Source organism: Oscarella lobularis, chromosome 7 (assembly GCF_947507565.1).
Source record: "Oscarella lobularis chromosome 7, ooOscLobu1.1, whole genome shotgun sequence".
NCBI classification, from domain to species: Eukaryota; Metazoa; Porifera; class Homoscleromorpha; order Homosclerophorida; family Oscarellidae; genus Oscarella; species Oscarella lobularis.
The window spans coordinates 188,697-212,593 of NC_089181.1; the positions used below are offsets into that span (position 1 = coordinate 188,697).

At 47.0% G+C, this 23,897-nt stretch overlaps 9 protein-coding genes across 10 annotated transcripts; 3 read left to right on the forward strand and 6 right to left on the reverse strand.

Annotated features, from left to right (window-relative positions):
- Positions 1 to 139: 139 nt before the first annotated feature.
- LOC136189469 (RNA helicase aquarius-like) lies at positions 140 to 7,148 on the reverse strand. Its single transcript, XM_065977430.1, has 49 exons — positions 7,101 to 7,148; positions 7,008 to 7,045; positions 6,819 to 6,956; positions 6,659 to 6,759; positions 6,569 to 6,604; positions 6,476 to 6,521; positions 6,353 to 6,427; positions 6,229 to 6,303; positions 6,112 to 6,174; positions 5,986 to 6,054; positions 5,835 to 5,935; positions 5,700 to 5,776; positions 5,586 to 5,650; positions 5,477 to 5,533; positions 5,367 to 5,423; positions 5,259 to 5,310; positions 5,043 to 5,208; positions 4,888 to 4,993; positions 4,758 to 4,829; positions 4,657 to 4,705; positions 4,504 to 4,596; positions 4,407 to 4,455; positions 4,303 to 4,354; positions 4,124 to 4,250; positions 3,986 to 4,074; positions 3,863 to 3,935; positions 3,695 to 3,804; positions 3,581 to 3,640; positions 3,422 to 3,531; positions 3,281 to 3,371; positions 3,102 to 3,235; positions 2,981 to 3,050; positions 2,822 to 2,932; positions 2,662 to 2,771; positions 2,475 to 2,610; positions 2,374 to 2,421; positions 2,249 to 2,314; positions 2,150 to 2,197; positions 2,052 to 2,093; positions 1,964 to 1,994; positions 1,804 to 1,910; positions 1,680 to 1,751; positions 1,436 to 1,623; positions 1,209 to 1,380; positions 987 to 1,157; positions 738 to 935; positions 623 to 685; positions 476 to 574; positions 140 to 430 (listed from the first exon to the last, which is right to left on the reverse strand). Exons 1-49 carry the CDS (start codon positions 7,129 to 7,131, stop codon positions 257 to 259), a joined length of 4,368 nt encoding a protein of 1,455 aa, XP_065833502.1. The 5' UTR covers positions 7,132 to 7,148; the 3' UTR covers positions 140 to 256.
- Positions 7,149 to 7,650: 502 nt separating this feature from the next.
- LOC136189663 (uncharacterized) lies at positions 7,651 to 11,817 on the reverse strand. Of its 2 annotated transcripts, XM_065977685.1 has the most exons (6): positions 11,662 to 11,817; positions 10,833 to 11,258; positions 10,464 to 10,772; positions 10,026 to 10,412; positions 9,882 to 9,968; positions 9,032 to 9,079 (listed from the first exon to the last, which is right to left on the reverse strand). In XM_065977685.1, exons 1-5 carry the CDS (start codon positions 11,741 to 11,743, stop codon positions 9,949 to 9,951), a joined length of 1,224 nt encoding a protein of 407 aa, XP_065833757.1. In that variant the 5' UTR covers positions 11,744 to 11,817; the 3' UTR covers positions 9,032 to 9,079; positions 9,882 to 9,948. The 2 variants fall into 2 exon arrangements, with proteins under 2 accessions (XP_065833758.1, XP_065833757.1); XM_065977686.1 differs by lacking the exons at positions 9,882 to 9,968; positions 10,026 to 10,412; positions 10,464 to 10,772; positions 10,833 to 11,258; positions 11,662 to 11,817 and adding exons at positions 7,651 to 7,798; positions 7,854 to 8,240; positions 8,287 to 8,601; positions 9,519 to 9,635 and having other exon boundaries at positions 8,651 to 9,079.
- Positions 11,818 to 12,263: 446 nt separating this feature from the next.
- LOC136188807 (uncharacterized) lies at positions 12,264 to 14,387 on the reverse strand. Its single transcript, XM_065976598.1, has 6 exons — positions 14,256 to 14,387; positions 14,029 to 14,185; positions 13,224 to 13,637; positions 12,880 to 13,167; positions 12,449 to 12,826; positions 12,264 to 12,387 (listed from the first exon to the last, which is right to left on the reverse strand). The coding sequence occupies exons 2-6, from the start codon at positions 14,096 to 14,098 to the stop codon at positions 12,368 to 12,370; spliced, it is 1,170 nt and encodes a 389-aa protein (XP_065832670.1). The 5' UTR covers positions 14,099 to 14,185; positions 14,256 to 14,387; the 3' UTR covers positions 12,264 to 12,367.
- On the reverse strand, positions 14,308 to 16,448 carry LOC136188808 (uncharacterized). The gene is made up of 7 exons (XM_065976599.1): positions 16,256 to 16,448; positions 16,080 to 16,199; positions 15,805 to 16,031; positions 15,331 to 15,747; positions 14,994 to 15,257; positions 14,565 to 14,945; positions 14,308 to 14,502 (listed from the first exon to the last, which is right to left on the reverse strand). The coding sequence occupies exons 3-7, from the start codon at positions 15,881 to 15,883 to the stop codon at positions 14,483 to 14,485; spliced, it is 1,161 nt and encodes a 386-aa protein (XP_065832671.1). The 5' UTR covers positions 15,884 to 16,031; positions 16,080 to 16,199; positions 16,256 to 16,448; the 3' UTR covers positions 14,308 to 14,482.
- LOC136189014 (optic atrophy 3 protein homolog) lies at positions 16,041 to 16,582 on the forward strand. Its single transcript, XM_065976857.1, has 2 exons — positions 16,041 to 16,140; positions 16,251 to 16,582. Exons 1-2 carry the CDS (start codon positions 16,041 to 16,043, stop codon positions 16,580 to 16,582), a joined length of 432 nt encoding a protein of 143 aa, XP_065832929.1.
- LOC136188804 (centrosomal protein CCDC61-like) lies at positions 16,497 to 19,337 on the reverse strand. The gene is made up of 16 exons (XM_065976593.1): positions 18,851 to 19,337; positions 18,716 to 18,798; positions 18,493 to 18,668; positions 18,331 to 18,436; positions 18,227 to 18,273; positions 18,039 to 18,174; positions 17,909 to 17,989; positions 17,777 to 17,859; positions 17,563 to 17,714; positions 17,482 to 17,512; positions 17,246 to 17,412; positions 17,170 to 17,199; positions 17,026 to 17,116; positions 16,921 to 16,972; positions 16,813 to 16,870; positions 16,497 to 16,757 (listed from the first exon to the last, which is right to left on the reverse strand). The coding sequence occupies exons 1-16, from the start codon at positions 19,005 to 19,007 to the stop codon at positions 16,651 to 16,653; spliced, it is 1,557 nt and encodes a 518-aa protein (XP_065832665.1). The 5' UTR covers positions 19,008 to 19,337; the 3' UTR covers positions 16,497 to 16,650.
- LOC136188811 (diisopropyl-fluorophosphatase-like) lies at positions 19,132 to 20,157 on the forward strand. The gene has a single exon (XM_065976603.1). It carries the CDS (start codon positions 19,150 to 19,152, stop codon positions 20,077 to 20,079), a length of 930 nt encoding a protein of 309 aa, XP_065832675.1. The 5' UTR covers positions 19,132 to 19,149; the 3' UTR covers positions 20,080 to 20,157.
- LOC136188805 (E3 ubiquitin-protein ligase pellino homolog 1-like) lies at positions 20,077 to 22,383 on the reverse strand. The gene is made up of 9 exons (XM_065976594.1): positions 22,177 to 22,383; positions 21,770 to 21,899; positions 21,325 to 21,648; positions 21,075 to 21,266; positions 20,909 to 21,007; positions 20,748 to 20,843; positions 20,565 to 20,687; positions 20,391 to 20,506; positions 20,077 to 20,334 (listed from the first exon to the last, which is right to left on the reverse strand). The coding sequence occupies exons 1-9, from the start codon at positions 22,314 to 22,316 to the stop codon at positions 20,214 to 20,216; spliced, it is 1,341 nt and encodes a 446-aa protein (XP_065832666.1). The 5' UTR covers positions 22,317 to 22,383; the 3' UTR covers positions 20,077 to 20,213.
- LOC136188810 (uncharacterized) lies at positions 22,119 to 23,893 on the forward strand. The gene is made up of 6 exons (XM_065976602.1): positions 22,119 to 22,639; positions 22,692 to 22,877; positions 22,961 to 23,089; positions 23,153 to 23,262; positions 23,333 to 23,500; positions 23,556 to 23,893. Exons 1-6 carry the CDS (start codon positions 22,573 to 22,575, stop codon positions 23,832 to 23,834), a joined length of 939 nt encoding a protein of 312 aa, XP_065832674.1. The 5' UTR covers positions 22,119 to 22,572; the 3' UTR covers positions 23,835 to 23,893.
- Positions 23,894 to 23,897: the final 4 nt, after the last annotated feature.

Below are 23,897 nucleotides of genomic sequence, written 5' to 3' on the forward strand. Positions count from 1 at the left end.
CGAAGCGGGCGTCAATCCCGAAGCGTTAGCAGCGGTTATCAAGGAGCTCCGACGAGAGACGGCAGCGACGAGCCAAAACGAGTCTACGTAGCGCAACAGAAGAGAGAGAAAACACGCATTGTGTAGATAAAGACTTACGTTGCAGAGTTTTATCGTTGTACTGTAGTGTTTCGTTTCGCTTTACCGCGCACGCCTATTAATATTACGAGAAGAAGAACTGTCCCAGTAAATAGTGAACGCGGATCTGATTCGTTTATCATTCTTCTTCGTCTTCATCGTTTTCCGCAGCTGGCGCACTAACGTCGTTCTCGTCATCGTCGCGAGATGCCTTTTCGGCTCCCTCCTCCTTTTCCTCTTCCTCCTGGCTGGGTTTACTCGTCGCCGTGCCTGTCTGTTGTTCCTCAGGCGGCGGAGAAATTTGAGTTGACTGCTATAGAAAGGCTCGTCTCTATTTGCGCGCGTTTTCATTTCTTACTCTGTCGCCGATTCTCTTGTAGTACAGCTGGTGTACGTAGTTAGCCATGTGAGACATGTCGCCGACAACGAAGGGCTGGCACGTCAATTCCACGTCACTCTATCACAGAAAAAATGCAATAGGCGCCTGCAATAAACGTGGACTCACTTCTCTTTGAGTGGGATACATCTCGTCAGGAGCAAGGTGAAGCTGTAGAGGTCTCTGAAGCAACTGAAGAAGAAAAAAACATACTAAAAATTCGCCTCTATTTGGTCAATTTTACCAGACTGAAGACTGGACTCAGTTCGTAGCAATTCTGGAAGAGAGACGCCCGAGCAAAGACATAGAGACCGAGTCGAGCTCTCGACATAGCAACGATGAGACGGCGAACGTCGCGGATGTGACCGACGGCTTTGGTCCTCACTAAAGACAGCAGGACGTAGTCGTTCTGCTGCCCTTGAAAACGATCCACAGTGGAAACCTAAAAGAACGCTTTCACTTTAAAAGAACAAATATTAATATATTTTGATACTCTGCTTGGAAAGCCAAAACAGGGATTCTTAGAACAGCGCTTGGAAATGATATCCCTGATCAGATGCTTCTGTCCGTTGTACGTCGTGAGAATTGAAATTTTCTCAGCGGGATATCCCTGAAGCCTCATGAACATGTAAACGGCCACAACGTATTCAGCCTCAGCCAGATTCTAAAGGCAACGTGCAGACGCCCAAACACCAGAATATCATAGGTTATTTACTTGATAAAAATGCGGATTCGGTTGGCTCTCTCCCACGCCTTTAAAGTCTTCAACGTTGATCAACTGGTAATCAAAGAAGAAGCCAGCATTCGCAGTCATGAACTCGGGCCAACGATAGACGTGAGGCAGATTTCCCAGCGCGCGATAGCGCCAGCCATACAGTTGACACAAGCTAATAAAAGAATATAACAGAGCAGGGAGTCCTCTAAGGGGAGAACGAGTCTTGCCTCGGTCGCGAACGGCCTTGAGCGTCCAATTGGACAGTAGGAACCCCCAGGCGAACAAATCGAGTAAAAAGAGACTGTTCCATGTTGGAGAACTTCTGAAAGGCCATGTTTTGCACAACGGGCGGCAACTGATGATGATCTCCAATGAGGATGACGCGCTTAAGACGGCTAACGCCGTCTTCGGGTTTCTACACACAAAAAGAAGCTACTGCGAAGCAGTGCTTCTTAATCGAAGTCTTCATACTTGAAGCATGAGTGGAATAAACGTCTCCACTTCAAGAACTTGTGCCGACTCCTCCATGAGGACATTGTCGTACTGTGCAGAAACCAAAACTAAGAGCTGATAGCCTAAGATGCGAACGACGTACGGTAAAGCCAAGTCGAACCAATTCGTGACGCTTCAGAGCGGCGTGAGTGCACGTCATGGCTATGATTTTCGCCTCCTTTACTAGCATATAGTTCGTTCTGTCTTGACCTGAAACAAAAGAATCTATCCCGCGTGAAATGTTGGATAGAAAGAAGCAGTACCCCTTCGCAAAAGCTCAAAAGCCCTAAAGGCCTATAAAAAAAAGACACTTTCGTTACAATACACGAGCCTTTCCTATGTCTCACGTACGTCTATCTGAGTGAACATCGTCTTGATGTGCGTAAAGCAGCCCTGTATTAGAAACGCTTTCTGCGTCAATTAATCGTTCAATAGTCCAGGTTTTTTACCTTTGCTATGTCGAAATCCTCTTCGTAGCTCACACCCTTAAACAGTGGCTACAAGAAACCGTTACAACGTAGACTAAAGAAAAAGTGCGTGACTATGACCTGAGGAGCGTTCTCAAAGAACTTCTTAAAAGGAAACTCCTTAGCAATGACACCAACGTCCTCATCCTACAAAAAGCGCCAACCACAAGCGTAAGACAGTACATGAACAAAGAGACCCTTCTGACCTTGTTCTGCTTGAGCTTATGGACGAATTTCTCCCAGCGACCAAGAACCTATACACGAATTTCAAACTGTTCCTCATTTTTTTTGAACACCAACGACGTACTTGGTACGTAAAGAAGTGCGTCGACGTTTCGCACGTGTAGGCCACGTCACCCGGCACGCCTAGGCTCACTTGCAGTCGTTGCACTTCCTCCAACAGTTCAAGTCGCTTGCCTAGAATGAAGTTCACTCGTCCGTATCTAAGAGAAGCAGATAACGGCTAAAGTAGACTATAGAGATCGCCACCAAACCGGCTAAAGTCCTTCTCAGTCAGCAAATCTTCTTCTCCGTGTCCGAGACGTAGGAGATGACGTTCTTCGATGTCGAGAGCCAGAATTTTTTCAAACAGTTGATTCAGAGCCTAAAAGAAGTCAACGTTTTCGAAATCAATGAAAGATCATTATTAATTACCTGATTTGAGTGGGTGACGATCAACGTTCGCTGATTGGGAAAGTTGTGATAGATGTTAGAAATAATCTGAACGGCAACATCGGTTTTTCCCGTTCCTGGAGGACCAACGACCTAAAAAACGGACGTTAGCGAAAAAGAAATTTCCCTTGAACTCCGTACCAATGTAAGTCCCGGTTGCATTCCAGATTTGATTGCTTCTATTTGAGTTGGCGTAAACGGTATGGCATTTCTACAGTTGAAATTCGTCAGCGTTCTTCTCCACAAAAAATAAACGACTTACCGTCTCGGTTGGTCATAGGGATAGGGACCTCGGTTCGTCAGCTGATAAGACTCGACAATCAGCTCAGGCTTGGACGCGTCTTTAACACGTGGAATCGTCAATCGAAAAGGAGGCACGGGATCATCAACGGAACACTGGAAAAAAAAACCAAAATCGTTTCTTCATAAAACAAACCGTACCTTAACGTCGTGACCCGGAAAACAGGCTCTGAGGTGATCGATGCTGAGAAACGTGTCGTTCCAATCAAGTGTGGGTATGTAGGCGGGAAGTCTATAGGCCAATTCGAACACAATCAATGGGAGAAGCGCGCGTTCACTTGCTTTGAGTAGTGAGAAGCGTCGGGACTTCCGTAGCCCAAAAACACGTCGTGAATCCAATCGGGAACGACGCAATCCGTATTCATCAATTCGCGAATTGTCTCAAGTATGGCCTAGTAGAGAGAAATAGAAAAAAAAGAATGGGCCAGCCTTCAAACAAACCTTGAAATTATTTTCTTTCGGCTTTCTTCTCATCAGTATATTGAACGTTTCGTACACGTCCTAGACAGAAAAAAAATGATACTAAGTATCTCCTTATTCTATTGGTCTCCATGCCTCTGCTCCCTTGAGAGTGGCTGCCATATCCTGTTGATATTGATTGGTGTCGAGACGAATTCGAAACGTCCGCTTGTCACCGGGAACTTCGGGTCTGTCTTCAAAAGGATCTGACGTCAAAACAATAAATAATAAAGAGTCCATAATTGTACGCCTACGTCTCCTTACTGTCTTCTATCAATTTTCCCTCCTGGTTCAGCATGCCCTCCACTTCGCAGCCTCTTACATAAGCAATTCCATACTAAACGAACGCGAATGCTAGTTTTAAAGAATCGCGAGCCACGACGTTACCTTTTCTTTGAACGATCCGTCTTGATCTGCGTCTCGGCTTGACGGCATTCGACACGTAATCAAAAACAAGACGTCGCGTCGTCTCAAAGCTGTGAAACAGGGTCAATGACGCCGAAATCTCTCTCGTTTTTTTCTTACCTTGCCATTCCTCTTTGATCTCAGGTCGAACGCCCAGCGTGAGGGTGACGTCAGCGCGTACTCTACTCGGCCGATTTTCGCCGATGTTAGGTTTCGCCACCTCCACAACGGCGAACTTCGCAATGGGCTAAAACGCAACAAATCTAGAGTAGAAGATGCGATGTGGTACACTGGTCTACCTGTGCCATTCTAGCCCAGCCTTTGAATCCAGTAGAACCGTCATTCATTGTCCTAAAAAAAGATCCGATGAAGAGAGAAATGCGTGAATCTATATTTTAATGACCAAGGTTTCATTCTTTTTACGACGTCCTCAATATCCTGCCGAATTTCATCTAGAAAAAAATCTGGTAATTCGTTCCTGCGCGACTTCTTCTACGCACAGGTGGATTCGAGGCGAAACAGATTCAAATTCCTTAGTAGGTAATCGTGAAGCGTCAAAAACTGAAGGTTCAGCTTCGGTAGAGCCAAGCAACCTGCGCAGACCACACACTGAAAAATCAAAGGAAATAGTACAACTCCCGAATGAGCAATACCGTCTCCAGAATAATATTCCGAAGGAACGACGTTCTCATCCCACAGAATCTACAAGCAAAGGATTGCGCCTAGAGAAAGGCTAATAGCCAAATCTCCCTACTTCATCCGTTGGATAGATAGGCATTTCATTTAACGCTTCAATCTGCGAGAGTCTCTTTTCGTGACGAGACACCTGCGCAAGCAGAAGATTATATATAAGTCGCCGGCATCACATGTGAAAACGTTTTCACCAGCATTTCTAAAATGAATTCCTTATCGTACTCATCTTCATCAGACATGGGCTCAGGTTCTGGTAGCAAATTCAAGTGAGCAGCAATTTTATGTAGAGTGCGAGCCCTAAACGATTGATAGCAAGACAATAGAGCCTTCCCTCCCAATGATTTACGGTAGAGCTCCGAAATGTTTCCTCAGAGCTGGTCTCGGATCGACGCTCGCCACGGTGCTCAGCGCAAACGTTTCCAGTTCTTTGAAGTGGACAAAGGCGGCACGCTGGAGCGACGTTATGCTGTTGTAGTGAATGTCCGTCATGTCGTGGTCAGTCAACGCTAAGCCTAGGCAAACAAAAGTGAGGAGGTAAGACTTATTATTAGAGAAAGTATACCTGTTCTGTCGTTGATCTCGAATCCTGTGTAGAATTTAAGAATGTCTAAGAGCTAGGGGAGAAAAAAACGTGACGATATTTTTTAATTTGCTTTTTTCCGCGGGTTACCTGATTAAAAAGTTTCCCTTCGACTCGCCTGGACAGGGGAGACATTCTACATTTGATCTAGAGGAAATGAGAAAATGAGAGGAGGAAGTTGGACGTCTCAACCTTCTGACCACTAAATGAGAATCGTCTAATAGCGTGTTAAAAAATCGCCTAGTTGGTAACATTGACTAAAAAGCCAGAGCAAGTGAGAAAGAAATACGTGGAATCGAATTGTCAAACCTCCAAATCAATCAGCAATTCAACGAACCGATTGCAGTAATTCAATTTCTCTTCATCGATCGCCCCTATAACGCCTCCTTTGCCAACTGCGAGAATCTGTTAGTAATTTCTTACCGGACTCTGGTATAGACATGACGACTCCGAGAAACTTTTGAATAAGATTCCACAGAAACTTTCTTTCTTTTCCCTGTCTGATAATGCGCATAGCCTGGTTATTAGTTTGCTGTTTTTGGCAAAGAAGGCTCTCACTTGGCTCGCGTCTTTTCGTCCGCTTTTGCGTCTCGTTTCTTCAGAGCAGACCAATACTTCTTTAGTTTCGTGTCAGACTTCAACTCCTGTTCCAGTCTCGACTATAGAAAAAAGAGATGAGATTTTGAACTCTCGTCTATGACACACACACCGGAAGCAAATTCGTCCAAATGGACAGCGACACCAATCGCTGAATTTGCTCTCGAATAATATCAACTTCCTAGAAAACAAATCCCCCCTCACACTCCTGCACTGCCTAGCACCATGGCAACGCTACCAAGCTCTTGAAGCAGTTGACAAGAAACAACATGAGAATAGAGTGCTCCTTGAAGGAAAAGTCCTACAAAAAATCATTCAAAATTTCTACACAACTGCATCGAATCCTGATCCCTACGTCATCTTCGTCAACGCAGGCGGAGAGGATTCTCTGAAAGAATCCCGGAAATTGTTCGGGTCGACCAATAAATGACTGGAACGTTATTTTATATTATCTGGGTAGATGTAAGCAATTGACTCGCCTCCCACGCCGATACGCCCTCGCGAAACTTCTCATTTACTAACACAGCAATGGACATCAAGTGAGCCTTGGTGGACTACACAGAACGCTACATCAATGTCTTCTACGAAAACTAAGACCATACGGAAACTGCATCAAAATTAGGCCACAGATAGTTCTCCAGATATTGGCTACCAAAAGACAATGACTCATATCAAAAAAATCAAAAATCAAATACCTCAGCTCTAGAAGTACAATCCTCTTGAGAGCATGACTAAGAAGAAAACACGTGGCGAGTTAAAATACCCTCCCTTAGCTCAAGATCTACTTGGTGCCAACAATCTCGGTCTCGTAAACATCCTCGATGAGCTTCGCGTTGTAGGACACGCCTTCCTCGCTGCTTCCACTCGCCCAGAACTTGAGAGCGAGCTACGACGACGACCAATGCTCGATCGCCTTCGGAAATCGCGCGCTACGTCTTCGAATACCTGCGTTAGAACGTCTTCGCTGATTTGCGCGACGGTGAGCGATGACGACGTTGATGTCGATGTCGATGGCGGTTGCAGGGACGATTGGGGCGTTTCTACTTCTTTGGATTTCTTCGATCGTTTCGTCTTCGTCTTCGTCTTGGGGAGAAGGAGCGTTTACGCGGCTCGTTTCCGGAAAGGAGGCCTCACCTTGCCGGTAGATTTGGAGTGACTACGTTTCCTTTTGCCTAAATTTTACAGAGGTTGACGAGTTGGCAAAACGTCGTCGGGAGGAGGACGAACTTTCTCGTTTCGATCCCTTCGCGGACTCCATGTTTTCTACAGGTTGACGCCCGGATAAGGCCTGCGTTGTTTACTGACTCCGTCACAATGGATAGTTGTCCAATGAACAGGAGCGTGCAATATGACAGAAGAGCCATCGCTCGTTCGCGAGGGTATCATCTATAAACGCGTTTCGGGGTGGAATTGCGCCTGTGGATCCAAGTATCTCAAACGATTCTGGCAATTATTTGATAACGGAATCATTGACTACTACAAGATCTCGGGAAAGTCGAGATACCTAAGAGGAAGTGCTCGATTGACGGCGACTTCCTATTGCTATCATAGTCACTTCATGCGAGACATATTTGAAGATTGCCCTACGAAAATTGACAATTCGCGTTGTTTTTCTCTGATATCGAGCTCGAGAAATTTTCATCTTTATACAGAAACTGAAGAGGATCGAATTGGTTGGATGAATGACATTATTGGGGTCATCGAAAAAATTAAACTTGGCTCGACAGGTCACTAATAATAAATTTGAGATTCAATTAATTAAGGGAAGCACAACACGTTGAGTGAACTGAATGTACTTTTACGATTACCTTGACTCTTTGCCTTAATTTTTCAAAAGATAATATATGACCCTCTTCTGCTTACTACCTGGCATGCGCACTTACAAGCAAAGTTAGAGACGAATCTTCATATATTGTCACATTCACCTATAAAATAAAGCGTCACGTGTATTCCTTCTTGCATATACCATACAATGCTTACCACATGGGAAAGAATCGCTAGCGTAAAAATACACGTCATCCACAGCCAGCTTGCTACCCACAACCCCACCGGTAAATTGCACTTGAAACGACTCACACTCGCCCAAGTACGAGTGCAAGTCGAGGCACTTTATTCCGCTGACGTCGTACGAGTTCAGCACGAAATTCGACACCTTATAATGCGAGTAGTCGCTATTGAGATACACGTAGGACGAATCGGTCATGCAGATCAATGAAACGATGAGTTGATGGTATCCGTCGCTGTAGAAATGATAGATGAAACTTATCACCTCATTGGACGAATGATAGGTAACGGTGGGGGTGTTGAAAACTCCAATAGCAACATACGAGCCACCAATCTCATCGGGATCAAGAAACAAAGCAAAATCTAGAAAAAAATTAAAGTCAAATCATATATATTTTTCGTCGCTAACCTGATGTACTCCTTGGTTGTATGTTTGGACCGATGGCTCTCTTTCTGTCGTCGTCGATATCTGCAAAGGTGAATCCCGATGGCTGCAAATCCGTGATGCTGATGCCATCGTAGTGACACGTGCTGGTCGTCTGGCTTTTGAGAAGTGTCAAAGAATCGTCTGAATCGCTACTTCTTTTTGTGATAAGTCCATTGGCGCGCTTTCGCCTGCGATCCTCCTCCTCAGGAATGCCAACTCTCCACGAGACAATTCCGCAGGCGTCGTTACGAAAACTGCAGTCAGTCCCATCAAAGTCGCAATCCGCCGTTGTTTGTACTATAAAACATTTATTTATTTATTTATCAATTTGGTTGCGCGTGGCGACCTTCGGTGAAGTCGCAACTTGATCTGAATGTTGGAAGACCTAGAACAATGTCGCCGTTTTCTACGGTCAGTTCAATTCGCAGACGAAAGGTTGAACAGGCTACGTCATCGTCTTTGTCGAAGAGCTGAGTGCACGCGATTTTCTCTGTTCCAATTTCACTCATGTACAAAGGTAAGTAGCCGCCTCTAACTCCCGCCCAATACGAGAATTTGATACCGATAATTGTTATGGTTTTTCGACACTGGACACGGTATTTGAAATTGAACTTGGTCGGTTTTTTATAGACCGTGTAGGTCATGTAAGCATGACTGTTGGATTTTTCCCACAGCACCATCGGCGAGTGAATTTCTTTCGATTTCGAAGCCGATATCTTTTTTCCTACTCCGAAAGAGTCCCGATGATCATCGTCACCATCAAAACTGAAACACACTACAGACAAAAAGTTCAGTGAGCTGATTTGCAGCTACTCTCCGAAAGAAAAACAAATAGCCATTAGAGAAACGCTAGAAAATTAAAGGATTCTACCCAAGGCGGGGTCGTCGTGGAATGTTTGGGCGCGACAGCGACGCCCCTATAATAAGATATGCAATTTTAGCACCGTGGACTGCGACATCTTGTACGCAGCAGCAGTAAGTTCTGCTGTAAGACTAATGTTAAGTACGAAGCTGTCGACTCGTTTTCTAAGAAATCCCTGAAATCCCTGAGTGCATGCGAAGTTCACCGGAACTGCATGTGATATACCCGGCCCCCCGCCGAGCAGGCCGCGATCCCTTAGGATAACGTGAACGTGTACAGCGGTAGCCTGGCTCTATAGTGGGATACAGCCCCGGGCCGGTGCGTGCGGCCAAAATCAACAAGTTGAACTTACGTGAGCAGCCGAGAAGACCGCTGACGGCAATTAGGATCGTACAAGAAAGGACTTTGTAGCCTGTCATCCCGGGGGGGTGAAGAAAGAGAGCGCGAAAACAAACGCTGCTGCCAGGAGTTACTGTACGAAGTGATTAGGTAACTAAGCGCGCTACAGATGCTTCGCCAGAAGGTCACATACATGTATCTGCATATAAATTGATTGCCCACCTGCAAAACGTCAGCCAGCGGCTACACATCGGATTTTTTGATGCAGACGCGGCCTACACTAATTGAGGGGGCCTGGCCTATAAAGATACCTATTTATTAGCAAAGGATCAAGCGTGATACGTCACCGGGTCGAGTCGTACTTTTTTGCGGTTACCTTCAAGGTAGACTCTCCTACTTTGGCATGCACATTCCGAGTCACTAGCGAAGTTCGAGGCAAATCTTCATATATTGTCACATTCACCTATATGAAAGCAAGTCTAAAATGCATCTAGCTTCTTGCATATACAATGCGGCTTACCACACGGAAAAGAATCGCTAGCGTAAAAATACACGTCATCCACAGCCAACTTGCTACCCACAACCCCACCGGTGAACTGCACTTGAAACGACTCACACTCGCCCAAGTACGAGTGTAAGTCGAGGCACTTTATTCCACTGACGTCGTAAGTGTTCAGCTGAAAATTCGACACCTTATAATGCGAGTAGTCGCTATTGAGATACACGTAGGACGAATCGGTCATGCAGATCAACGAAACGACGAGTTGATGGTAGCCGTCACTGTAGAAGTGATAGATGAAACTTATCACCTCATTGGACGAATGATAGGTAATGGTGGGCGTGTTGAAAACTCCAATAGCAACATACGAGCCACCAATCTCATCGGGATCAAGAAACAAAGCAAAATCTAGAAAGGAAAACATCTTAGATATTACAAAAGCTTAATTTTATCATTGACCTGATGAACTCCTAGGTCGTATATTTGGACCAATGGCTCTCTTTCTGTCGTCGTCATCGTCGTCGATATCTGCAAAAGTGAATCCTGATGGCTGCAAATCCGTGACGCTGATGCCATCGTAGTGACACGTGCTGGTCGACTGGCTTTTGAGAAGTGTCAACGAATCTTCAGAATTCGTGATAAGCCCGTTGGCGCGCTTTCGCCTGCGATTCTCCTCGGGAAAGCCAACTCTCCACGAGACAATTCCGCAGGCGTCGTTGCGAAAACTGCAGTCAGTCCCATCAAAATTGCAATCAGCCGTTGTTTGTACTAAATGATATGAGAACATTTTATCTATTTATTAGTTGCGCGTGGCAGACTGTACTATACCTTCGGTAAGGTTGCAGCTTGACCTAAATTTTGGAATACCTAGAGTAATGTCGCCGTTCTCTACTTTAAGTATGATTCGCAAACGAAAGGTTGAGCACGCTACTTCGTCGTCTTCGTCAAAGAGCTGAATGCACGCGATTCTCTCTACTCCAATTTCGTCCGTGTGCAAATACATTAAGCCGCCTTTGACCGTTTTCCAATACGAGACTTTGACTTTGTCACCAAGAACTTTGACGGTTTGTCGACACTGCAGACGGTATTTCAGATTGAAGTTGGTCGGTCTTTCATTGACCACGTAGGTCATGTAAACATGACTATTGGATTTTTCCCACAACACTTTTGGAGAGTGGATGTCTTTCGATTTCGAAGTCGATATCTGTTTTTCTACACCGAAAGAGTCCTGATGATCGTCCGAATTGAAACCGACTGCAGAGACAGAAAGAAAACGGGTCGAATCAACCCATGCATCTTGGATGGGTGTGTGATAGTCTACTCTACATAAACGGATTCAGGAACGCAAGCCTTTGAATAAACGGAAGGCGTAGCTGCGTGGGAATGTTTGGGCGCGGCTGATGTACGTGGATCGACGAGAGACGGTCGGCTTCGTACTTTGCTCTCCGATAGAGCTACCGCTGCATGCACAAGACGCGTCTAGCGTCTAGTACGTAGTCCGTCTGACTGTCTACGTGGCACGTTCGATCGAATGCCTATCTGGCTTCTCAAAAAACGTGACGGCGGGAAGAACCCGCGCCGGCGCCTATCGCTACTACTTCTGCTGTGCAGTGGCGGCGGCTACATCCCGCCGCGGTAACAACGCGAAGCAACTTACATGAATCTTTGTCAAATAGGAATGACGAGCAGCCGAAAAAGCAGCTGAAGATCGCCCAAAAAGAGACTTTGCAGCGTGCCATTTGATCCGAGCGAGGAGAATCTGAGCGAGGAGAATCCGAGAGCGCTGTAAACTACAACGCAGTGGCTATTGTTACGACAGTCGTAACAGAAATTAGGATTACGGCATAGAATAACAGGGTCCAAAACAAGTCGAATTTTTGAGATTGCAGCATCTTATGCCTTAGAATAAGGCATTCTAACTAACTGCACAAGTGTCTGTTTAGAAAACGACAATTTTTGATGTCAAAACAGACGCAAAAAGCCCCTAAGTCCCCTGTGCATACAACTGCGCATGCGGAACTGTCGTAACAATAGCCACTACGAAACTACAACGAGGGCTCTAAGCGCGCGTTAAAACCCTGGGCGGCAAATGGGCGCGAATCCCCACGCCTGTAAAAAAAACATAAATATCCAATAATCTTTGCGGTCGTCCGCAAAAGGTACTGTGCAGAGATACAAAATGATTTATGATAGAGCGGCGTATTGTTACCTTCAACTTGAAGTTCTAACGGTCGCGCCGTCAGCTGCTCACAAAAGAACCGAGGTCATGTCTAGCCATCTACAACGACAACGACAACAACAACAACCTCAGCGCAACAAAGTCTAGAAAGAATCTCTGTCACGGCGCGGCGTACGTACTCGTTTCACATGTTGTCATACTTGGCTACAAACGAAAAACACCGCCATCAAGTAAGGAAAATAAATAACTAGCCAACGATTCTCACAGCAGGCGCTTTGAAAGAGAACGTCGTCGATTGCAAGTTTGCTACCTCTTGCGCCGCCTACAAATTGTACTTGAAACAATCGACAGCCGCTCAAATAGGCGTGCAGATGCAAACACTTTCGGCCAGACTGATCGTAGGTTTGCACTTTGAAATTTTTCACGGAGTAGTTCAAACTGCCTCGCAAGCGGATGTACCTCATTGCATTCGACACGCACCGCATCGAAACGACAATCTGATGAACTCCACGAGCGTAGAAATAATAGGAGAAACTCATGGCTCTGTTCAGCGTTATATGATAGGTGAGAGTCGGCGTGTTGAACATGCCCGTAACGATGAGCCCCTTTTCGACGTTTCTCGGATTCAAAAACAGAGCAAAATCTGTCGAATCAATCAATACGAATTTATTATGTTGTCTATATTTGACTTTTTACCTGCTGCGGCTCGACGTAGACGCCGTCCATCAGCGGATGCCGACGATCTTTTCTTTTTTCCCGTTCCGCCGCCGCTGCCGGAAACTGTTACTGCTTTGAATCCCGACGATTGCAGGGCGACGACGTCGAGCATCGTTTCGCACGCGGTGGACGTTTTCTTCTTCAGCAACGGCACGTCCTCGTTATTCGCCGTACCGTCGTCGATTTTCCATTGTACGAATCCGCAGGCATCGTTTCGATATTCGCACGACTCTTCCTCGTCGAAACTGCAATCGGCAGCATAGATTTCTAAAAGACAAAGAATTCTAATAAAATTCATTGGACCGTTTAGCTCGACGGTGCACCTTCGTCGCCGCACGATCTGCTGAACTCGGGCAATTCAAACCAGACGTCACCGTCGTGGATTCGAATTATAAATATCGCACGAAACAAGTCACATACGTCGGCCGCAGTTGGATCAAACATTCGAGAACATACGTGGTGAACGCCAACTTCTTTACTAGCGTCGCCCAGTTCCTCCACGCCGTAGATCGAAGTGTTGGTATACGTAAATTCATCCTCGTAGTCGTAAAGGAATGAATGATATTCATCCCAATTCGGCTTGTGCGTCGCGCATTGGAGATAGTAACTGATCGAAGTCGACGTCGGTACTGTGACCACTTCGAACTCCACGTTTACGTGACTATTCGATGGAGCCCATGCGAGAATGGGCGAGAAAAAGACAGTCGTGTCCACTGAGGACCTTCGTTCTCTACGGGCTTAGAAGAGAATTAATTATAGGCCCCGCGGCTTTTCCGCGTCACATGATAATTGTTGCAAATGAGTCGCGCGCCACTGTGAATCCACTCTAACGTCAGGATGACTCGACTCGCTTTCTAAGCGCTCCGACGCTAAGTTGGAGTTCGTTCCAAAAATTTGTCACGTCTGCTGATATGGACTCCATATACGCGCACTCTATCTCTAAATTCTTCCTCCTCGAGAGTTTCTACGTAAAGCGTCGCTGCGTACAGTGGTCTGATCGACAGAGGCCGCTCGCCCCCCCCCCCCCCCCCCCCCCCCCCACCAACTAACTCTTGTAGCGACTAACTCTTGTAGCGACTCTGAACCGTCAGCGTACGAGTTCAGCGTACGTGCATTATATAGACTTACTTTCCCAGCTTCGACAGACGCCGAGGTCGAGCACGACGAACAGAAAGAGCAACATGATACGAGACGTCATGACTTCTCTCTCGCGCCGGACAAAGAGAGCGCGCGTACGTTTTCGCACCTGCGCTCTAATACAATTGACCCCTCAACGTTGACACGTCTATTGGGGCATAGTAATTATTGGTCTGAAATATCACAATTTAATTACAGTAATTGATTTCTCTGCTTACTTCGGTATCTGTGAAGACGATTTTCGTACTGTACACCCTCGAATTCGTCCAACTCGTTCAATTCCGTTAATTCTCAAATTGGACACAATAAACAAAAATATACGTGTAGAAATTGGTATCATTAGTTCAAACCACCAAACAGTATCACAGTATCACTAACAACAAAGAAATTCCTCCAAAGCAGTAGTATCTAAATGTACCTGTTGTCTTCGAACGTGACGGCAGGCTCACATATTATCATACTGACCTACACGTAGAAAGAAAAAAATGACCACCACAATGCGGATATATCAAGTGTCAGCCACTCACTGCAGGACTGGTAAAAATAGACGTTGTCGACGACGAGTTTGCTGCCTCTCGTACCGCCCGTAAATTGCACTTGAAACTGCGTGCAGCCTCCCAAATAGGCGTGCAGATTCAAACACTTGCGCCCCGACAGATCGAACGTCTTTATGGCAAAATTCGTCACATCGTAATTGGCGTTGCGTCTCAAGCGAATGTGCCGAGACGTCACTCCGGAAACGCACAGCAACGAGACGACGATCTGATGAACGCCGTGCGAGTAGAAGCGATAGGTGAAACGCATCGCTTTGTTGAGCGTGGGATGATAGGTGAGCGTTGGCGTGTTAAAAGCGCCCATGACGACACGATTCTTATCACCTGGGTCCGGACTCAAACTCAGACCGTAGCCTAGAGAGGAGGGAAAATTCAACGTTGATAATTGAAACGACTCCTTACCTGATGTAGTTCGGCGATTTCTTTTCGCTTCTGATCGCTTTTCTCTCGTCCTGATAACCATCTCAGTGAATCCGGAGAGTTGCATGGCTGGAACGTTGATCAACGAAGGACACGAATACGTCGTCTTTCTCCTGAGCAACGCCAGGTCGGCATTCATTTGACCGTTCGCGTCGCTGTCGATTTTCCACGGTAAAAATCCGCATGCGTCGTTTCGAAAGCCGCACGAGTCTTTCCCATCAAAACGACAATCCGCAGTGTATATCTCTAAGAAGACATGCAAAGCGCCTCTGACCCTTGAAGAAACAGTATACCCGTGTAGACCCCTCTCCCTTCATACTTTCAGCGTCACAGGACTTTTTAAATTCAGGAAGTCCAAAGTGAATGTCGCCCCCTTGAATCACCGTCGTGACGGCGAGACGAAACTCGTAGTTCTCCGTTTGCGACGCGTGAAAGAGCTCAATGCAGACGTACTTCGTTCTATCTGACACGTGGCTAACGTCAATGGAAAGAGTGTCGGCGATGCCAGTGGGCACAAAATAGCGTTTCTTGACGGTTTGCCGCGTCCAGCCCGAAAGTACGCTCTCTTGACGATATTCAGCGCGTTGAAGAGAATAAGAGACGCGGACTGAGCGCGGTATCGACGAGACGACGTATCCGAGAACGAAATGACTGTTCGATGGAGAAGAGACGAGAAGAGGCGAATAGATCGTCCTTGTGACGACAGGAGGAGGTCGAGGAGACGTTTCCATCCAACCTTTCGACGAGAAAACGGGGTAGGGAGATTCGAACGAGCTAACGGAGACGTTCTAACCCCATCCAGCCGAGCAGAAGCCGACGTAGCACAGAAAAACCGTGCTTGCGCCAAGGAGAAAGAAAAAACTGCTGGTCATGAGAAGTGGAAGTTAGTCGTGTCGCGATTTGATGTGAGGATTCACAGTATCTCTCATTTGAACGCGATCGGGTTGCACGAGGGGCCAGCCCCGGCCCCGGCCCGGCTGTTTAGCGAGGCCACACCCGCGTCAACTTTCCCCGTATGATCTATGAGCAATGGTCGTCGGTGCGTTTCCTATCGGAAAGCTGCTCTACCTTGGCGTGAAGCAAATTTCTAGACCAATATCGCATCAGGTGAAAAGAGCGGCTAAGAACAGTGCGATATTTAGACGATGGATTTGTCTTCCGCCAGCAAGAGGCGAGAAAATCCCTAGACTGCACAGAAAAAGCTTTCTAAGTACTCGCGTCTCTTGTTCTATAATTTAGCTTACAACTGGCTCCAGATGTTGACGAAAATGCGAACGATGGGCGCCAAAGGGAAGATCGAAGCGCCGAGAATGACCGAAGAGACAGCCGTCGAATTGGGAGCCGAATTATTGGGCGAATTCGTCGTTTACGGAATCGCATCCGCTAGTCTGTTATACGAGTACGTTCGCAGCTCTCGTCGAGAGCAGCAGCGCCAAGAGAGCCAGGAGGACGATATGCAGAATCTGACGAATAGAGTCAAGCAACTTGAACTGAAGCTGGATGCCAAGTCTGTCGAACTTAGAGAACTAAACGAACGACTGCTAGAAAGGAATAGTCAAATTAAGAAATAGGGTCCTTGCATTAGGTTATTTTCAAGTAAAATAATATGGGGAGGGAGAGAGGGGTCCTGATGTGAAGCCTACGTTTCCATGGAACTTTTCATAAATTGCTTGAGCGCATTCAATCGAGCGTCAATCTCTGATATCTCCGCTGACCTCTTGGCATACTCCTCCTCTCGACTAAGATCTATATCACACAGAAATTCATCAACTGTTTTAACTAATTTTTTTAAATTAAATACCCTGCTGTCTGGACGATGTGTGTTTAGTGTGTTTAGGAGTGCTTGCTTGTCTAGCAGGCTAAAAGTGGTCTACGTAGAGAAATTCTCAATTTATTCTTCTATGCAAACCTTTCTGGAAAACCCGGGACTCTGCCATGCGTATCTTCCACGCCATCTCGGTCTGAGAGAGCTCAAATTTTGGCATCTGACTATGGAGATCTTTTGTGATCTAACCTGCTTCGGTTTGAAGTTTCTATTCGTATGGAACTGTCGCTTCGCTCGAGAGACGAGTCACGCGAGGACCTGCGACTGCCCATGCTGCCAGCTAGAAACGCGTTAAGATGTACTAAGTAGGCCAAAAAAGAAAGAATTACCTACCAGATGAGCCACGACTACGTTGTCGACGATCTAAAATCAAAAATCGCAAAAAATACAAAAGAATTTTCCACGTTACGGTGGCCAGCTGGTATGACTGTAGGTGAAGAGAGAGGAAGTTGATTTCCAATAGGTCGCCTTTCAGACGAGTTCGATCGAGAGCGAGGCACCCTAGGCATCTGTTTCCCCTGAGGAGCTCGTCGCGGATTGGCGTCCCTCAGTTTCCTCTGCTTGTCTCTAACATAACTGAGAGCCAAATTAAGGAAAAACGAATGCAGAAAACGAAAAATTTTTTTTGTTTTGGAGTTGGGATACGCAGTTGGATCAAATCTAGGATACCTTGCTCCTAAAAGAGCACACTCTGGCTTATCTTTAAAACAACACCGGGTGCCCTACCTGCTGGAGAAGGAGTAAACGGCTTCCTTCTCTCCTCCTGCCGATCTTCGTCCCTAGATCGACTCCTTGGCCTCGGACGACGTTCCCCTGACGACGATCGTTGTCTCGAATAAGACGGCGGTTTATGACGAGGCAGGGAGCCAATTCGTTGTCTAATATAAGAAAGCCAGCCTCTCTACAGGTTTCCAAGACGACGGGGGTTCGAGGTGCGTACCCTTTCTTCAACGTAGCTAGTTCATTTGTCAGACTCTTTACCCGTATGCGAAGATTTCGTTCTGACGTCCTGAGATCCTCGAGCTATTGACGTCAATAGATTATATTTTCAATTGAATCGCGGTGGACGCACTTCGAGTAAAAGGCCTCGATTCTGATCACTTTGTCTTCGCGACGATCGCTGATGCTTCGTTCTTTCTTTTAGTAAGTCAGCCTTTATTATTGAGAGATACAGTGGAGCCTGTCTATTTCGCTTCTCTTACTTCTAATGTTCGTATGACTTTCTTTAGTACTTGTATTTCCTTTGACGCGTTTCCCGCCTGGCTCAATTTGACGTCGTGACGAAATCGTTCAAACGCCTCTTCCAGGTCTTCTTTCTCCTTCAGCAGATCTTCATATCTACAAGACAAAAAACTGACTAAACAAAACGTTATTTAGTGAACCAACTCACGCAGTCTGAAGTTGAATGACGTCACTACGCTTATGTCCTTTCGTCAACTAAAAGAACATCATTTGAAATACGAAAGAACGGAAAAACTCTTTTTTCTTGCTGACCTGTCTTCGCAATTGCTCCAATTCGTTTTTCAACTTTCTAATCGTCGCCTGCTGAGCAACAGGATCTGGTTTCCCTTGATACGGCAAAGGTAGAGGATAGTGAATCCTACATAACCCCCATTCAATAACTGCAACGTCACAAAAAAAATAATTTCACGGCACCTGTCAAACTCAACCGAATAAGTCAGTATAAGATATTTTTTATTTCCCAATTGACGTCCGCCGCCGCCGCCGCCGCCACCACCGCGTTTGGATCCCTGCCCACCGCCCTTCTGTCGACTCCTAAGCCTCTCCAAGTCCTCATACGTCAGCAAGTCAAGAGATACAGAAGCGCTTGACTAAAGATATTATAGAGGTCGTCCGTCTTATGTATAATCTGTGTTACCTGGGTAGCAGCGGACTGAAGCATGTTGCAGAAGACTGAAAACTGCTTGAAATTGCCCGTCTTGTGCGTCAACTCTTCGATATCTAGAAAATGTGTCGGCTTTCGCGTTCCTTCGCCGCCGGAGTCGCGTCTTACAGCGCGGCTCGAATTCGCCTCGCCACTGCTCGGCGGACGTCTTGTCTTCGACTTCTACGACGAGAAGCTCCGTTTCGGAGTCTTCTCCTTTCGTCGCTTCGGTCGAAACGACGTATTCGACGCCGCGAAATGTGTAGTCGCTCGAAATGCGCGCCATTCGTTCGCTCGAGACGATCCAGGAACAGATCACGAAAGGATAGAGATATTTCCGTCGCGAAAAATAGCCAATCTACTCGCTAGCCGAGAAAAACAAGCAACGATTTTCAAACGAGAGTGGGAGACAACTTCCCGTATGCAACATGGCGATCGAAATTCATTCCCCGCCGTTCGAGAAAATCTGCGACGGTCTAAAGGGAGCCGAAGGCCCCGTTTTTGACAAGAACGGCGATTTCTTCATGGTCGCGCCCGAAGTCGAAGACTCGAACGGCCAATCAGCTGGAGAGATATTGAAAATCGATTTGAAGACGGGATCGGCGACGAAATGGTGCCTACCAAGAAGCGACGGAGTCGGAGGAATCCCCGCCGGATGCCAGATTGACAAAGAAAACGCGTTGTGGGTCGCAGATATGCGTCTGGGTCTCCTAAAGGTGACCGTCTCCCAAACCGATTCCACAAAGGGCGTTTTCGTACAAGTGCGCAAGCAAAGCGACGACGGCAAACCGATGCAGGGCTGCAACGATTGCGCTTTCGATCCCAGCGGAAATTTATGGGTGACGGCACCGGCCGGGGAAATAGCTCCGGCACCTTATCGACGATCGATGGAAGAGCCGTTCGGATCCGTCTATTGCTACACGAGCGACGGGAAAATGATTCTAGTTGATACTGGTTATCGCTTCTCCAACGGAATTGCCGTCACTCGAAACGGAGCGACGCTGATTGTCGCCGAAACGCCGACAAAGTCTCTTTGGGCTTACGATATCAACGGGCCCGGTTCCGTTTCCAATAAGAGGCTGTGGGGTCGATTGCCTGGGGAGCATGAGGGAGGTCCCGATGGGATGGATTTCGATCGAGATGGAAGGCTACTTGTTGCTAATTGGGGTAGCGGTCACTTGGAAGTGTTCGACGAAAGCGGCGTTCACGTGTCACGCATCAAATGTCCGTTTAAGAATCCCAGTAATTTGCATTTTGAACCGGGAAGCGGTGTCGTTTACGTGACTGAACACGAGTTTCATGGCCTGTGGAAATTCAGCTGGACGACGCCGGGCCAAAGGCAATATTGCGAACTGTAAGTGAGACGCTTGCTTTTTTTTTCTATTTTCGTACTTCCAAGTCACACCATTTATAAATAAAAAAGGATCTACTCCTAATTGCTTCTCCCTAAATCAGATAGAATAGATACAAAGGGAACGGATAAACTAATCTGTCATTGTGAGTCCCACAGAAGTTGGACGTATCCAGGATAGCCCATGATAGGATAAGCGCAGAAAGGGCAACGCGCAAGCAATTCTTCAGGTCCATACGGAATAGGGACCTTGCTCCAATACCTAAGAAACAAAAACGATATGATCATACAGTACACTTAATTATTAACCCTTCTTACTTAACGGTCTTCTCTGATGCAACGTGTCCGCACGGCACAAAAGCGTACGTCTTCGACGACGTATCCAAATAAAACGCCGACTCAAGACCAAACCTTAGCTTCACATAGGGACCAACCTATAAATAATTCAATAGTTACAGAGTCGATTAGGGATGCGATCGAGCGTAGACGTGCCTTTCGGCATAGAGGACACGTTCGTCGTTCTCCGCCACCGCCGGAGGCGTCCCATTCATGCTGCCCATGCACGTGACCGCATTTCAAATATGCATAAGGCTGAGAATCAATTCCACTCGCCGACTAACAAAACCAACAGGAACGTGAAGACAAAACAATTGAAAATCAGATCTATTTACTCACTGTCGTGCTGGAGAACTGCAGCGTATTAAGTCCAACAGGACACTGAGGCCGAGAAGCATTCAAACGCCGCCTAAGAGCGTCGACCTGACCGTCCGACTAAACAGGAACAAGATATCCAAATCCAATTCACTAAAAAAACGCGCGAAGTCAAATCATCTTACAGGCGTTTGAGATCGGCTGATAGACGAGCGCCAAAGCAGAGTGACTCCGCACAGATCGATCAAACATCCGTCAGTCAAGATATTGCTCTCACCAGGACTCTTGTTTATTGGAACAAAAACGTACATCCGCTACCACGCGGTAGAGGCACTTCCTTGTTTATCTTACCGGTGCGCCCCGTTCCCTATCGGCTCGACTCTTTCTCATTTGGTACACGTCGCCGGCGACGGAAACCTCTCGCCACAAACCCGGTTCCGACGACGCGTCGAATCCTCCCTGCGGTTGCAATAACATAACTCCATTGGTCGTCAAGGCATCGATCATATTGTCCGATTTCCGAGTCCATTTCGGTGCTTGCTCCTAATCGAATACAAATACAGTGAGGAGAACTCCAAAGCCTGCTATTGTTACAACTCACGCTGAGAACGATTTGATGTTGAGGATCAAAGCCGGCGGCGTAGAGTCGCGCCGTATACGGCGGATCGCGCTCGCAAACGATTCTACACGCGTAGCGTGAAACGGTCGAGTTTGAGCGAACCGGCTCGGCCGTTCGACTCGGATTCGGTATCATATCGAAAACGATGAAATCGATGATGGAGTCCATTGACCGTCCCAATTGGAACATGTCCGTCGATGCGTCGGTGTCGTAATCAATGACGACGGATTTGTCTCGATTGATGGTCATGGAGACGCTGTGACTGTAGCTGGAAGTCGACTGTTGCTGCTGCTTCAGCAGCTTTTCCTAGAAAAAACAACAAGAAAAATCAGAACACAGAAGCCAGCATGACGTCATGACGTTTAGGTCAATATATGACTAGTCTCTAATTGTAACCGGGTGGGGGAGGGAGAAGGGCGTTCCGTACTTTCGATTGTGCCGGCGTGACGATCGTTCGCTGATTCATCACCTTGAGGCCGTTCCCTCGCGGTCGTCGACTGAGAACGAACTTGTGCCGATAGCGACCGTCGTTGCCGCCGCTCGGCGAACCGTTCAAACTATACAGTAAGAGAAAACAAATGACGAAACGGAGACGCCCACACATAGGATCGCGGCGCGATGAATTTATGCGCATGATGTTAGAGAACGGAGAGGAGCGCATTGGAAAACAAGGGGGCGCGACGCAAACACACAGGATGCTTCCCACGATCGGGTGCCCACAATAAGGATGAGGTTATGATGAACGTCTAAACGCCCGGGGTTCTTTCTTTCTCTATTCTCCTTTTTTAACTAGTTTGTTCGACTTCGACGACGACGATCGTTTTTTTCTCTTACCCGACGACGACTAACTCGCCGTAGACGATTTGCGGTTGAGGCGTTCGAGGCGTTTTGGAACGTTTGCGACGACGTGGGACGCCACCGTCGCTCTCTTGACTCGATCCGTCTTTCGATAGGTAGGCGCTGTCGTCTGCCATTCTCCGGTAAACAAAGTAGATGAGACGAGCTACAGTACGCAAATAACCTGCACGCCTCGACGTGCACTGGCTTTATACGGGGGGCGGACTCACTCGCGCTGTTCTTTGCGTCGACGTCATTCTCCTAAATGTACCCCGGTTACGTTGCGTGGCAACGCGCCAAGCACAGAACTCTTTCCAAGAGGCGCTTTTCGCGTGTTTTCCTTTTGCGTTGCCGTGCGATAGACTGCAGTTATTCCAACGGGAGCTTTTATACATGGGCTGCGGTGCAAGTAAGACCCTGCCGCGTCATCCGTCGCCCACGGCGTCGCAGCGAGCTTACGGTAAAAACGAATCGACCTCTCGCGCGTCCGAGACGCGAAAGCGGTTCTCTAGATGTAGAAGTAATGCTGAGACTCGACGGAGAGAACGTTAAATCGGTGACACCCGATAAAATCGCGTCGCTTCTTGCGACAAAATTGCGCACGTCTAGCGCGCGATTCAGCGTGCAGGTCGAACAGTCGGTGCCCAATATCATGCACTGCACGATCCGCGCACAGGACGGACTCGACACAGCCATGCGTAATCGAATACATAACGTAGTCAATTAACTTTGAAGCCTGCTTCATGCTGCGGTTTCTCGCGTGTACGCACTTCCCCTATAGGTCATATGGCTGAACGTCAAGCGGTGCAAATGATTGCTCGGCAAATTAAGCTACAAGCCGCTGACGGTCAGTTGGCCTTGGAAAAAGTGATGATCACGGAAGTTGCTCTTCCTGGAGAGCAGCTAAAAGGTGAGTACAGTACAGTAGTCAAACGGACGTTGCGGTCTACTCACCTATGCGTTTTTCTTTCAGATGAAGACGGCCTGTGGGCGGATGTCGTGTTCCGGGAGACGATACGCGAAGTTTGGCAACAGGCGGACACAGACAGGAACGGCTACTTGGACGTCAAAGAGTTCAAAGATGTGCGTCCCCTCAGGGCAGGGGGTCACCTACAATAACACATTCAACATTATCTTGATTTGTTTTGGTTAGCTATTGTTGTCTGACACGATTGGGCTTGGTCTTCAGGAACGCGAAGTCGAGGAGATACTGTTGAAGGTGGACGTGAATAGCGATCAGAAAGTCGTCTTTGCTGAGTTTCTTCCACTCTGCAAAGAACTGCTCTGCGCTATTTATGCCAAGCTAAACGTGGAAACAGTCGTAAGACGAGAAAACCCCAATCGTCTATGTCTCTCTCATATACGTGGTCTCTTAGGGTGACTGGTGTCAGCTATGGTCCATTAAAACAGGTCGCTACTATTTCAATAAGCGAACAGGAAGATGTCAATATGAAGAACCGGCTGGGTATGTTTCTTTGCCGGTGAGAAATTCCGTTCAGGCTCGCCCGTCGGAGGGGCCGATTGATGAACGGCCGGACGAGGAAGCAAGAGACAGTCCTTTCGTACGAAAAGCGTCATCTGCACATTCTGATAAATTGAAAGACGATGACGATGTCGAAAAAATTCCAGAGGCCGTTGTGAATGGAACAGCTTGATTCCTACTTTTTTAGAGCCGTAATTTGGAGAATCTGAATATCTGTTTTTGTAATTGTCACGTG